General features: G+C 49.8%; 1 protein-coding gene across 1 annotated transcript; it reads left to right on the forward strand.

The window, feature by feature from the left end:
- The first annotated feature begins 577 nt into the window (after window positions 1-577).
- On the forward strand, window positions 578-4795 carry LOC139704640 (BPI fold-containing family A member 1-like). The gene is made up of 7 exons (XM_071607434.1): window positions 578-761; window positions 905-1061; window positions 2186-2293; window positions 2606-2755; window positions 3651-3735; window positions 4325-4388; window positions 4755-4795. The coding sequence occupies exons 1-7, from the start codon at window positions 578-580 to the stop codon at window positions 4793-4795; spliced, it is 789 nt and encodes a 262-aa protein (XP_071463535.1).
- The last annotated feature ends 10377 nt before the right edge of the window (window positions 4796-15172 follow it).

Consider the following 15172-nt stretch of genomic DNA (forward strand, 5'->3'; position numbering starts at 1 on the left):
TCTAGGTTGGTTCCACAGTTTAGCTATTGTGAATTGTGCTGCTATAAACAATGCTGTGGCTGTGTCCCTGTAGTATGCTGTTTTTAAGTCCTTTGGGTATAGACCAAGGAGGGGGATAGCTGGGTCAAATGGTGGTTCCATTCCCATTTTTCCAAGAAATCTCCATACTGCTTTCCAGATTGGCTGCACCAATTTGCAGTCCCCCCAGCAATGGTGAGTGTGCCTGAGTAAATCTGATGGTCACTTAAATAGAGGCCTCGAGGTCAGGCAGACCTGCTTCAAACCCTGTCTCTACTTCAAGCCCGAGAGCTCACTCTATCTGTAACCTTGGGGACATTGGGGGAAGTTACCTGTGGTCACTAGGTTTGTGTATCCTCACCTGTGCAAGTGATAGGGGCTCATGTCTTGGGAGATACTCAAGATGAAATCAGTCACCCAGGGTACAGCCATCAACCTGTCGCCTGGCACAGAGAAAACGCCCAGCAGTCTAGCCATTACTGCTGGTCACCTCCAGGTGCTCTGGGGAGGAGACCAATTTGTGCCACATTGGACTCATTCTGTCCACAGACACCAAGAGATGTTTCACACTGGGGGCCTCGTTGTCTTCTGTGGGCTGCTGGCCCAGGTCACAGCCCAGCTCGCAGGCCTGCCCGTGCCGCTGGACCCAGGCCTGCCCGAGCCCCTGGACCCGAATCTGTCCTTGGATCCAACCCCAGCCCTGGATTCAAATCCCATAGATCTTGCTGGAAGCTTGAGGGATGGTAAGTCTGTGATGGCCTCTGTCACAGGTGTGAATAAACAACACCCCATCTGGTAGAAGAAGGGGCACGATGAGTAGGGGAGAGGGACTGAGGGCCTGGAGATGACAGAGGTGACCCTCAGAGGCCCTTCTACACATTTCCAGCTCTCAGCAATTGCCTGCTCTTTGGGGGTCTGCTGGACATTCTGGAAAACCTCCCGCTTTTGGACATCCTGAAGACTGGAGGGGGCACTTCTGGTGGCCTGGTTGGCCTATTTGGAAAACTGACTTCCTCTCTCCCCATCCTGAACCACATCCTCTAGTGAGTTGACCCACAATATGGTCTTGGTCCCCAGAAGCAGCTGAGATCTGCCAGCCCCAGGTGGCAGCCCTGAGGGAGGGGGCGGTGGCCTGAGCCTGGAGCGGGACTCAGTCTGGCAGGGACACTGGCCCTCTTCTCCAGTCCCTGAAGCACATCCCAACACCATCTGATGATCCTCAGGACAACCCTTCAAGGTCAGCTTAATGATGCCCAGTTCTCAGATGGGGACACTGAGCACAGGGACAGGCCTGTGCTCACTCAACAAGATGCAGAGCAAGGAATGTCACTCTAACCTCCTGAGTCCAGGGCCCAGCCCTTTTCCTCTGCACCACTGGCATCTCCTCCCTCCCCCCGAGGAGCCCCTGAGAACTCAGTGGCCTTTGATGGAGGCAGGAGAACATCAGCTCCCGCCTCCAAGGTGTCATCAGTGACACTAACAGAGCCAGGCGGTGTCTGTGGAAAGTTCTGAAGTGGTGCTTCCCATGGGACACCCCAGAGCTCACTGAGCCAGAAGCACTAGGGTGTCTGTGAGCAGCCACAGCCTGGACCTTGATGGGACTGGGTCAAACCATTGCCAAGGATCTGGCTCTGGCTCCCTGACTGGCAGAGAGACAGACTTACATTTGAGTGATTCAGGCCCTTAGAAGTTGGTGCAGACTTAAAACTATTCCCACCATCGCCCATTCATGCACTGAATAAACCGTCCGTCCGTCCGTCCATCCATCCATCCGTCCATCCATCTGTCCAGCCAAGCTTTCCTTCATTTGACCCCTTCCTCTGCCATCCACCCACCTTCCCATCAACCAACAAGGGCAGCCCCTTCCTTGGTAAGTCCCTGTGCTGGCACAGAGCAGGCCACCAACCCAGCACATTCCCCTCCTGGTCAACCTCATAGACCTGAGACGAAGAGGGCGTCATACATGTCGGGATCCAATCTTGGCAGAGGCTGGGAGAAATGCTGTAAGGCTCAGCACCCATGTGGCTCTGACTGCAAGACACCCACACTGTCTCCTGTAGTCCAGGGGCAGGACCTCCCCTTGGATGGTCTCTGGGGTTGAAGGTGGTGTCCAGGTTTGAGGCTCGAGGAGCTGATGTTTCTCCCTCCAATGTTGCACCCTGGACAGCATCAAGGTCACCAATCCTCAGCTGTTGGAACTCAGTTATGTGCAGAGCCACAGCGCCCATGGCCTCTACGTCACCATCCCGCTGGGCATGATACTTAAAGTGAATACGTGAGTAGGTCCCATGAGCAGAAGGAAAGGTGGCTCAGCAAGGGAGACCTGAGGTCTCTGGGGAGGCACCAGGGGGTGGGAGTGCAACGACCTGAGCCTCCGTCTGCAGCTCATTTGCCACTCTGCCGAGCAACCTTGGGTGCCGAGGGAACTCACTTGACCTCTGTGAGCCTTGGGTCTCCTGGGGGAAGTGAGCTGCGTGTACCTGTGGGCAAGGTGGGGTCAGGTGAGGCTCACGTGCCTGAAAAGGGGGGAAAAAAAAAGCCTTGGAATGTGCTAGACCAGATGCCAATAGAGTCGTCTCCTCTACAGGCCCCCATTCAGAAGTCTGTTGGAGCTGGACGTGAAGCTCAACATCACTGCGGAACTCTTGGTTGAGAGAGACAGTGAGGGGAAGAGCCACCTGGTTCTTGGTGACTGCACCCATTCCCCTGGCAGCCTGCGGATCTCCCTGCTTAACGGGTAAGGCTGAGGACTGATGCTCTGCCCCCGAGAACAGAGCGGAATGGTGGGTGGATGGATGGAAAGATGGAATGATGGGAAAATGGAAGAGGAAGAGGATGGAAGGGAGGATGGATATGCAGATTGTGGGGAAATGGGTGGGTGGGTGGATGGGTGATGAATGGATGACTAACTGAGGGATGGATGGTTAGATGGCTAAACGTGTGGAGGGAAGGATGGATGGATGGATGGATGGATATATGTGTGGACAGATATATGGACGGATTAATAAGTAAATGGAAGGGTAAAGTTTTCACTTATCCTTGTTAGGCCACTATGACTAATTTGATGTTGGATTTGGCAACAATATGTCTGAGTTTAAGCCCCAGCTATGACAGGGCTGAGGGGAGGTGAAGGGCCTCTGAGCTTGAATGGTCTTCTCCTGCGTGGCTGTGGCTTGCTTATCTGTAACATAGAACTACATGGTCACTGATCAAGCCCCCAAGACAGCAGGAGTGAAAGTGTTGGGTCCCCTAAAGGGCAAACAGACATGAAGCCTCACTAGGATGCTGGTTTCAGTCCCCTGTCACCTGGGAAGGCTGAGATCATTCCCAACACACAGGAGTCATGGCCCCATGGCCAAGGTCTTCACGTGCCATCTCAGGAGTCCTCCTAGCTCCTCACAGAGCATGGGTCATATTTTGATGTCCTGTGGAACACCTGCCCTGTCCTGGGGCTGTAGACTCCTCCTCCCCCTGGTGCCTGTGTGTGCAGGGCGTGGCTCCCTCTGGGTAGGACCCTGGCTGCACATGGGGTGAGGGGACAGGCCTGGTCTGATCTGACACTGTGTCCCTCTCAAGAGTTTTCCAGGTCCACCCTCGGCTCCTGAGTCACACCCACAGCTTTTCTCTTCCAGAATCGCTTCCCTCCCCATTCAAGACCTCGTGGACAACCTCACGGGCATCTTGAATAAAGTCCTTCCTGAGCTGGTGCAGGGCAAGGTAGGTGGGCTGGGCTGGGGGCTCCCCTGATCCGTGCGCCTCAGAGATTCTCAGGCTGAGAGAGTCCTGGGGTGACTACCTGAGTCCCACGGTTTAAGAAGTAATTCCACCCGTCCATCAGTCTGTCAGTTGCTACATCTGTCCATGGTTCTTTCCGTCCCTCCAAATGCCTCGGTGGGCTACAGTCTGGTCCAGGCCCCGTGCCTGTCCACACCGCAGCTGAACTGGGTCGGCCCTGCCTGAGAAGCCCCACCAGCCCTCCATGGCTGCAGACCAGAGGTCTTCCAGGCTAGGCTCGGGTGTCTCCTAGGGCCAGAAACCGCCTTCCAGAACCTTCCACAAAGGCAAAGTCACAGAGTGAACGCACCTCAGCATGACATTCAGGCCCCTTCCCAACGTCCCTCATGCCTTTAGTTTCTCCTTCTGCCTAAAGTGCCTGAGACATTCGTCCCCAAACCTGCTCAGAATCAAACGCTTAGACACAGAGAAGTGACGGAAACCTTCCCCAGAGATCCCCCAATAGAGACGATGCTGCTCCCGGGTGTCCCACTGCTGCCCCTTTGCTAACTCCCCTCTCTGCCTGGCTCAGGTGTGCCGTCTGGTCAATGGTGTTCTCGAAAAACTGGATATCCCCCTGGTGCATGAGATCATTCGTAAGTGGTGCTTCCAAGCTCTCTCCCCCTCTGCAAGAGCAGCCATGTCCCCAGGGGTTTTGTCCCTGCACACCACAGGGCAGCTCGGACCTCTGCTTTCACCTTACCTTGGTTTTGTTTTCTTTGTTTCCCCTGAAGTATCCAGAAAGTTCTGAGGTCAAAGGCTGCCCTCCTTGGCCCTGACACTGAGACCAGCTGGGCCCTGGGTGGAAGGGCCCGTCCTCATCCGACCAGCCTGAGCATGACGGGTCTCCAGCAGCCCCACTTGCTGGCCCTGCACCTCAGGAGGAATGTGGCTCTCCCTGACTCCTTCTCCTCACGACCATGACTCTAGACTGGTTTTCTGTTTTGTTTTTCATTTTCTAGACAAGCTGATCCCTGAAGTGAATCTTGTCATCAGGGTCTAGGCCTTGCTGAAAGGACCCTGGTCTCTGCTCTGCTGGTTAGTGTGGCTCCCTGCTCCACAGGATCTGGGACAGTCTGTTACTCTGCTGGTAGGAGGCAGCAGGGGTCTTGAGACTAATGACACTTATATAAGTCAGCTTTCCCTCCCTGTAACGAAATGCCAAAAGTAATAAATTATAAAGACAAAAGGTTTGTTTGGGCACAGTTTGTTTCCAGTCCATGATTGATGGGCGACCCTTGTCATGGTGAGGCAGTGCCTCATGGTGGGAGCATGTGATGGAGCAGATGCTCACCTCATCAGGCACAAAGCACAAAAGAAAGAGCAAGAGCTGAGCACACACATCCAGAATCACCACACGCAAGTCCACTTGAGCTCATGGACACACACTCTCAAATGCATGATCCAGGCCTGGGCTACCCTTGTGACTGAGGCCAAGCCTCTAGGCCCAGGGTCTCAGCCTCCTCCTGTCCCCCTGGAGGGCAGGTTTGATGCTGGATCAACACCAATAAGATTCCATGACCTTGAGTCTCCCTGCTGACTGGGCTCTTCTCCCCACAGACCCGCTTCTTGCTGCAGTCCACCCGCTCCTGCCCAGGACAGGGAAGGCTGGCCCCACGTCCTAGAAAATGACAAGGCTGCCTCGTCCCTGGGAGCCTGCGCCCCCCCTCCTCCCGCCAGGTGTGCGGAACGTCCCCTGATCCCCGCCAAATAAAACTGCTCCTCTTCTGCACCAGGGCGTCTTGTGCTGCTTCAGCATCACGTGAGGGCTCCCGGATGGGACGGGCCCTGACCTGGGTGGCTGGGGACAGCAGAGTGTGGGCCCGGAGGTGTCAACAGACCAGACCCAGGCAGTGTCTAGTTCTCGGTAATGTCTCCAATTTTCTTTGGGAACAGTTTCTTTTCTTTGAACCATCTGGACCCACTGGCCCGAATCTCCAGATTGAGGCTCATCCTTGACCTCAACAGTTTCGGGGTCCCCGGGCCAGTCCACTCCTGCAGCTGATGTGGACTTTCATGTCTCCCATCCATGTATCCGGCAGGCGATTGCTGCTGCCTGTTGGTGCAGCTGGCGTGATCACAGGAGTTCCACGCTGTTCCACGTTCAAAGACCCTTTGCTCTGAGCATCCACGAGGGGCCAACATCTGCCCCTCCTAGGAAACAAACTGCCACCAAAGTCCTCCCCTCCACAGGGACCCTGTGGGAGTCCAGTCATTGGGATGCCTATCTCCTGACCAGGTAGCTAAGCTGACCCGATGGCCTGAGTCAGTGACCAGCAACAAGAGTGGGGGGTGGGGGGGCGCACAGCCATTGCCCCGCACACAGTGCCGCACATTGGGAAGAACATCCAGGTCCTGCCTCAGTCATGGTCTGATGGCTGCTGTGGCCCAGTGGGACGCAGAGACCTTTAGTTCTGCAAAACCATCGATAAGTCAGGTTGCATCGTCAAATCTTGTCCCCTTTGGGTGGCTCAGCCCCTCTGGCAAACCCGCTGTTTGTTCACAGAGCCTCACTAGACCCTGGTCTTGGCTGGGACCAGCTCAGATGCCTCATTTCCATCTGGTGATGGATGGCATCTGTTGAACCTGTCCAATATTATTGTGGCATCTGTAAGCACCAATGCCAGCGACTCAGGTCCTAGCAGTACATGTGGCACCACAGCCCTAGACCTTCGTCCCCACCAGCGCCCAGTGGTAAGCAGGGTTTACCATTCAACAGGGGCGCTCCCAGCAGACACCTTGACAACTCGTGTGTCCCAAAGCCAAGAGGCTGATGCACCCCAGTTGGGATTTCCTGTTGCCACGGAAACCAGAAACCATGCACGGAGGTCATGGACGCCTGTGGTATCACTGGGCCAGCTCCTAAGGTCCCAGAGACAGTGCCTGGGCCGTGACGGGGTGAATGCCTCCCGAGGCCTGGATGCAAGGCTCCCATCCAAAACTGGCTGCTTTGCAGGTCACTTGACTAAGGGGCCTGAAGGAACCCCAGGTGGAGCACACACTGCCCCTGCTCCCCATAGGAGCCTACCAGCTCATGGGCCTCCTTCATGATCAGTGGATGTCACCAAGGCCAAAGGTGTCTGCTTCCCTGTAGCTGGCATGCACCTCTAGCTTCCTGTCCAGGGGGCCTCCAGGAATCACCCTGTTGTGGGAGTCTAGAGTTTATTGGGTCTACTGCACTCACAAGTGCCTGTCATTGTGTCAGCGACAAGCCCAGTCACCTCCACTGGTTTTTTTGAGCTGCCCTACTCTCAGAATGTCATCGATGCAATGGATGACCAGAATGTCCTGCCTCTGGGGCTTGCTGAAGGTCATGCCCTGCCTGCTGGTGGCTTGCTGCAGGGGCACTGAGGCTCCCTGCAGATGCATTCAGTGCCCTGTGAGCGCACACTGGCCTTGATCTCCAGCCCTCCAAGGGATAGAGGAAAAGGTATCAGCCAATTCAGGGACAGCCTCCCCATCTCTGGGTGGAGAGCCACTGCCTGAGGGACAGGGAGGATATCTGGCACCCCAGGGGCCAAGGGCAGCACCTCAGCACTCAGTCTGCAGAGCCCACTGGCAGCTCTGGGCCCTGGAGGCCTGTGGGGCTGGCCAGGCCCGACTGTCCATGGGACAAGGTGGTCTGTAACAGCCCTGCTGCAGCCAGTGCCCAGTTGACAAAGTGACACCCCCTGGACCACCCGGTCTGCAGGACTGCTTTCTGTTGACAGCCCACGGGTGTTTGGGTGCCTTGGGTGTCAGGCCAAAGAGCACCTGTCCCACTGTGTGGCTCACATTCTTAGCTCTTCAGGGACATACCTCCTCAGGAGGTGGTGACATTCTGTGCCACAAGCAGCCAATGGGAACCATGGTCACCAGCACCCAAAATGGCCCAAGGGGCCCTCACACAAGCATAATCACCACTAGCAGAAAAATACTTTAGGTCACACTGCATTTGTCCCGAAATGCCCCCAATGTCATCAGTTTAGTTTTTCCCCTAATATTTTCCCCAAAATATTGTCGTGTAAGCACCAGCATCCAAAAGCCCCAGGAAGTCTGAATTCCCTGGATTCCCTTTTCATCCCAACAGGGGCACAGGGCCACTGGTCTCTGTGGGACCTTAAGGCCTCAGTCCTGTTGTAGGACAGATGGAGGTGGACAGTAAGGAATTAGCAGGAAGCGGGTTTACTGGCTGCAGCGAGGCTCAGAGGCAGGGCTTTCCACCACCATCAGTCAATCCCTGTGAACCCCAAGTTCAGAAAGTTTCAGAACTTTATACCCAGTGTGTAGAGGAGGGGCTCAGAGGCTCACAACCTGCAGACATCTGCATGAAAGCAGTTTTTTTCTATTATTCTGGGCAGTCAACCAGGCCTGGATAGAAAATCAAGGACACTCTGAAAATCAGTGCCTGGGAAAGGGAGAGTTCTCCCCTTCCTTCTCACCAGCTGGCCTCCAAGGACCTGATAGTGTCCTTTGAAATGCAAACCCCTCTGTGCAGAAGGCCTTGGGTTAGTTGTACTTTGTTTCTGTAAACACCTCCCCTCTCCCCCCCACCCACCCCAACCACCCCCACCCAACCCCCACCCCCACTTGAAAATTCTTCTGCAGAAATTTTTCCTGAGTATCTAAGAACAATTATGGTGAAGGTTTCTGGAGAAGCTTAATTAAGATTTTCTGTGAAAGAGGGATGCCACTACAATTCCCCCCTTTCAGGATGCTCCCCATAATTTGATCTTTTAAATTAAAGAGCATTATTATCATCCTTTAGGCTTAAAGGCTAATATCATGTCAATGCATTAGTTGTTGTCCTATTTTAACAACTGTTTCTATACTGGATATAAAGTTTTAATGCACAAACATGGAGTAACAAACAGGTTAACAGCAGAATGAATACCCATTACACCAATTAAGCTTTTAAATTCACCAAAAGTTGAAAACCATCCTGCAAACAGAGAGTTTGGATCCCAAGCTTTAATGCCTTCCAGGTTTGAACCAGCATATGGGCTAGGTTTCTTATGTGGTTGGCTTTAACGGCTTGTCCATAATCATCTATTTGCATGCAACAGTGTGAGCTGTTGAATTTTCATATATATTTCTCTCCTTAGCCAGTAGGTAATCTAATGCCAAGTGGTTTTGATAGATAGCTGCTCACATCTGGGTCTGTTGCGTGGCTTGGAGGTCAAAGGCTGTGGCAGTCTGGTTAATAATAATTTTCAGTGCAGCTTGTAAGTGAATAATCCTGTTTAGCATGTACATAGGCGTTCTATAGCCCCAACTGTCATCTTGTACCCAGGTAGCAGGACCATAAGTAGCAATAATCCTCTGGGTGGCCAGTCATCTTCACCCCAACACTGTGGACCTCCTAGATTAAGTTCTTTTCCAATGGACCTCTTTTTCCTCTTTAGAGATGAACAGTCATCCACCTGTAGCATCTTCCTGGTAGGACAGGTCCTAAATATATGTTGTTTTTTTTTAATCATCTCTTGGTTATAATAGATTGGCTTGACATATAGTTAACATGCTTTTCATCAATGAGACAGAAGTGGGGGAGAGTCCCCTTAAGACAGTTAAAGGCAACCAACTTATATAATAGACCCACATATAGGTTAAACAGTGCACTTTAACAATTTCAAACTGAAAACACCAAACCAACCCTAGAAAACCTATATAAGAAAGGTCAAAAAAGTATAAGGGAAAGTTTGTTACCAAGAGTCAGTCAGTGGGAGTTACTGTTACCAAACCAGTAGCAACAGATCTATCTGTATGGCTAGAAGGGCGGGGTGGCAATGCCTTACAGCATGAGCACTATCTGAGAGGTGGAAGGGGTCCATTTGCCTGTGGTAGGTCTGTCTTCTGCTGTGCATTGACCAGCCAGCCCCCGAGTGGCTTGGCCGTGCGCAGGCTGGTCAGCCCTGGGAGTGACTAGGGCAGGGCTGTTGTCTCCTGATCCTCGAGCTTCTCCTGTGCTTGCTCCCCCCGCCCCACCCCATGGTCTCCACAGGAGTGTAGCAGCGTCTGGAGAGCACTCCCAGTCCACAGCTGCTGGCTCTGAGCATGGTGTCATGAATCTCGGGACCGGGCTCTGTAACCTTTATTGTAATTGGGGTGGAGAGAATAACAGTGAAAGGGCCCTTCCAAAGAGGCCCCAGGGGCTGAGTATTCCATTCTTTGACCCAGACTGCATCTCCAGCCTTGAAGGAGCTGCCCCTGTGGTCAAACTACTGGCAACCTTTCTCTAACCCACTGGAGGAGATCCTTTAAAGGGTTCCCTAAGGCCTGAAGCTGTCCCCTTAGTTCTCCTATTTTTCTTAAGCCTCCCTGTAGTCCCTTGATAAGTGGGGCGAGGTTTCCCCTACACTAGCTCATAGGGAAAGTGACCTTGACGGCAGTGGACCTAATCCTTAACGGTGCAATAGGGAGGATGTCTTCCCACTGCCAGTGAATGACCTGCCCAGTTTGCCTAACTGAGCCTTTGAAGTTCCAGCTCTCCTTTTAACTGTACCAGAATGCTGTGGCCCACAGGCAGGATGGAATTTCCATCGGATATTGGAACTCTGGGCCAATAACTCTATCACCTCTGCCACAAAAGCTGGCCCATTGTTTAAGACATCAGTTATTGGGTTTTCCAATCTGGGAAGTTTCCCAGGGGAGCATCCTGGCACCACCCTGGGTTTTTCAGTGCGTGGAAAGGCTTCCACCCAGCCAGCGCATGAGCTCACAAAGACCAAAAGATATACAGCCCCGTGAGCCTGGTGGTCAGTGAAGTCCACCTCCAAGTCCTCAAAGGGTACTCATAGTTTGGGTTCCTGTGGAAGCCTTGGCCCTTGGCGAGGACTGTCGCGGGCTCAAACCTCACATATTTACATATTTATGTCTTTTCCTCCTGGGTTAATTACCCCACACACACCTTTTTTTAAGATATATAAATCCCATGAACATGAAGGGTGGTGAAAGCATATTTTGAGACTATGTATTTACATAGTTTTTGCTGCCAACTGAAGTGCTCAGGTCAGAGCAATAAGTTTTGCCTTTTCAGCTGAAGTTTTCTGAGGCAGAGGTTCTGCCTCAACAGAGGAGTCCGTAGTGACCACTGCCTATCCAGCCAAATGTACCCCATCTTTTATGAAATTGCAGACATCTATGAAGTGCTCTCATCAGGGTCCCTGAGGGCTGGTCTGCCAGGTGTGGTCCGCTGGAGAACACTTCATCCATGACTCAATGCGACTGTAATCAGGTTGTCCAGGTCCGATGGGCAGCAAAGTTGCTGGATTTAAAGTCCTGACAACTTCAACATGGATACGTGGATTTTCACATAATGTGTCCTAGTATCTGATCATCCCTCATCTTCAACTAATACTGTCCTTAATGTTTTTACAATGTCAAATTGAATGAAGGGGGCTGGAGCTGCAGCTCAGTGGCACAGCACTAGCCTGGCATGTGTGAGGCCCTGGGTTGGATCCTCGGCACCACATAAAAATAAATAAATAAAGGCATTCTGTCTATCTACAACTACAAAAAAAAAAAAAATTGAATGAGGAGCCATGTGCAATGGCACACACCTGTAATCCCAGCGGCTGGGGAGGCTGAGACAGGAGGATCACAAGTTCAAAGCCAGCCTCAGCAAAAGTGAGGCACTGGCAGGAATCACAGCCACCATGTCACACAGGTCTTCAGACCCCTTATCCACACACGACCTCCAGGTGCCTGAGTAGGACCCCGGCATCAGCACCTGCGCAGGAATCCCAGCCACCGCTCCCACACAGGACACCTGGTCGCTACCAACCCGCAAGAATCCTGGCCACCACTCCTATGTGGACCCCCATCTACCAACGTGGGCTCCCCCAGTCATCTCCATCTTGGAGACTGCAAACACAGTCCCCTATACGTGGTAGCCTCCACCTGGGGACACTGCACTGGGTCCAGTGACAGCTACAAGCCACAACACTGCACGACACAGAGCTGCATCTCTGAAATCGCCACTCAACGCCACCACGCGGTACCACACCCCATCATTGAAAGCAGCCACTCCATCTTGGGACACCTTCCTCACCATCTTTAGTTGGGGCAACTCCCACCTTGGAACACCAGCTGGGGCTTAGAAAAGCAAATCAAGGTACCCAAAGTCCCCAGCTGCCCCCTCTCCCCAGCAGCCGCTAACCTAGCACAGTGCTTGTGGCTCCGCAGCAGGTCTGTAGCTTGCAAAACCAGGTCCTGAACTGCCCACATAAAACAGCTCTCCATGGTGGGTGTGCAGCCCCCAAGACCTCCTGAGAGAGGCTCCTGATTGGGGAGTAGAAACGGAGGGAGGGAGTGAGAGCTTAGAGACTCAATTAGAGACCAGGAATTGCAAGGTCTACAGGACACAAGGAGATAAGACCAGGGGGCAGGGGTTGGGCTCAGTGTAGAGTGATAGCTTAGCATGTGCGAGGCCCTGGGTTCAATCCCCAGCACCACATAAAAATAAATAAATAAAATAAAGGTATTGTGTCCATCTACAACGAAGAAAAAATCGAAAAAAAAAGGAGGAGGAGGAGGAGGAGGAGAGGAGACCAGGCGCCCACATCATACAAGTGGGCCCCAAAGGAGATCCTTGGGGTGCAGTCTCCCATCTGGGATGGGCAAGGGCCACACCCCCAAGACTAACCCTCCCACCCTAATAACCTTCACCATCCTGAGGGTGGAGACACCAGCAAACAGCAGACAGCGCCACCTACTGGATGAGAAGGGAAGCTGGAAAGATCCTGATCTCCAACCAAAACAATCATTGGATCTTCCTTAAGATTCATCTCTCTCTCTCTCTCTCTCTCTCTCTCTCTCTCTCTGTTCCCGCCCTCACACCACCAATATCTGTGAAACCAAGAACTTTTCATGAGTTAGGCTACTGAGGACTGGGATGTCTGAATAGTATTTTACAGTGGTGGTGTACCTTTTATCTCCTATTTTTATATTTTTTATTTTTCTTAATATTTATGTTTGTTTGTTTTTGTTCTCTACTGTCTTCCCACTTACTTGTCTCCCCAAAATCACTTTCTCTCTCTTCTCCTGCTACTAACAAACTTCTTTAGATTCCTCTTTCCTGCTATCTAAGATCTAATAATTCTATATCCTCACTTCCTACCCACCAAAATCTCATCCTACACCTCATCCTTGATTCTTTGTCCACCATCAGAAACTGTAGACCCTTTTGCAAGCCTACTGTTTATATTGTAGATAATAATTGACCTCACCATTTCTGTATATTGTGATGAAACCATAAATGTCTTAATAGCAAGTATTTGCTTAAGGTTATATATTGCTTGTATTTGGACCTGTTCACATTGTTCTCCCTCTTAAAGGAGAGGTATTGGAAACCTGCAGGGACACTATAAGTGTTACACCTCAGAGCCACAGTGCTAGAAGGAAAGACACACAAACAACACACACACAAAAGAGAGAGAGAGAGAGAAGAAATTGCCCCAAACAAACCAAGATACTACATTATTAGAATCCATGGCCAGCACAGCAGAAGAAATAACAGAGAAGGAGTTCAGGGTGTACATAATTTAAATGTTCTGTGAATTAAAGGATGATAAAAGAGAGCAAATACAGACAGCAAAAGATCATTTTGATAAAGAGCTACATAAGCAAATAGAGGAAGAAAAGATAACTTTAATCAATAGGGAGACAGAGATTCTAACAACAAACAAACAAACAAAAACCAGAAATCCTTGAATGAAGGAAAGGATAAACCAAATTAAAAGCTCACCAACAGATTAGATCACTTGAAAGACAGGACCTCAGACAATGAAGACAAAATATATAACATTGAAAATAGGGCTGAGGATATGGCTCAAGCGGTAGCGCTCGCCTGGCATGCGAGGGGCCCGGGTTCAATCCTCAGCACCACGTACAAACAAAGATGTTGTGTCCGCCCAAAATTGAAAAATAAATATTGAAATTCTCTCTCTCTCTCTTAAAAAAAAAAAAGAAAGAAAGAAAAAGAAAATAAAGTTGACCACACAGTGAAGATGGTAAGAAACTATGAGCAAAACATTCAAGAACTGTGGGATAACATAAAAAGACCAAATTTCAGAATTATTGGGATAGAGGAAGGCACAGAATTCCAAACCAAAGGAATAAACAATCTATTCAATGAAATAATATCAGAAAATTTTTCAGACATGAAGAATGAATTGGGAAATCAAATACATGAGGCTTACAAGACACCAAATGTACAAAATCACAGCAGATCCACACCAAGGCACATTATAATGAAAATGCCTAGCAAACAGAATAAGGGGAAATTTTTAAAAGCCACAAGAGAAAGGAATCAGATTACATTTAGGAGGAAACCAATTAGGACATTTGCATATTTTTCAACCCAGACCCTAAAAGCTAGAAGTTCCTGGAACGACATAAATGAAGTTCTGAAAGAAAATGGAAGCCAACCAAGAATCTTATATCTAGAAAAATTAAGCTTTATATTTGATAAAGAAATAAAAACCTTTCATGATTAAACAAAATTTAAAAGAACTTACAACTAGAAAGCCTACACTATAGAACATCCTTGGCAAAATATTCCATGAAGAGGAAATGAAAAACAACAATGAAAATCAGCAAAGGGAGGTATTACACTAAAGGAAAATACAATCAAAGGAGAAACCAAGTCAAGTTAAATACCAAAAATAAACAAATGTGACCGAAAATACAAATCATGCCTCAATAATAACCCTGAATGTTAATGGCCTAAACTCACCAATCAAAAGACATAGACTGGCAGAGTGGATTAAAAAAGAAGACCCAACACTATGCTGCCTCCAAGAGACTCATCTCATAGGAAAAGACTTCCACAGACTAAAAGCGAAAGGTTGGGAAAAAATCATACCACTCACATGGACTGCAGAAGCAAGCAGGATTTCCATCCTCATATCAAATAAAGTAGACTTCAAGCCAAAGTTAATCAAAAGGGATAAAGAAGGACATTTCATACTACTTAAGGACATTCATCAACAAGACATTACAATTATAAATATATATGCCCCAAACAATGGAGCATCTGCATTCATCAAACAAACTCTTCTCAAGTTCAAGAGTCAAACAGACCACAACACAATAATTCTGGATGACTTTAACACATCTCTTTTGTCACTGGATAGATCTTCCAAACAAAAGCTAAACAAAGAAACTATAGAACTCAATAATATAACCAATAACTTAGATTTGACAGACGTATACAGAATATTTTATCCATCAACAAATGAATACACTTTCTTCTCAGCAGCACATGGATCCTTCTCTAAAATAGACAATATATTATGCCACAAAGCAACTTTTAGCAAATACAAAAAGAATAGAGATATTATCCTGCATTCTAACAGATCATAGTGGAATGAAATTAGAAATCAATGATAAAATTAAAATA

This window comes from Marmota flaviventris, chromosome 2 (genome assembly GCF_047511675.1).
Source record: "Marmota flaviventris isolate mMarFla1 chromosome 2, mMarFla1.hap1, whole genome shotgun sequence".
Classification (NCBI taxonomy): domain Eukaryota; kingdom Metazoa; phylum Chordata; class Mammalia; order Rodentia; family Sciuridae; genus Marmota; species Marmota flaviventris.

Excerpts from the sequence above, each read along its gene's own strand:
- LOC139704640 (XM_071607434.1), top strand. The coding sequence starts at position 578 with ATGTTTCACACTGGGGGCCTCGTTGTCTTCTGTGGGCTGCTGGCCCAG. Across the intron at positions 1,062-2,185 it reads ATCCTGAACCACATCCTCTA|CATCAAGGTCACCAATCCTC; the intron begins GTGAGTTGACCC and ends CACCCTGGACAG. Across the intron at positions 2,294-2,605 it reads ATGATACTTAAAGTGAATAC|GCCCCCATTCAGAAGTCTGT; the intron begins GTGAGTAGGTCC and ends TCTCCTCTACAG.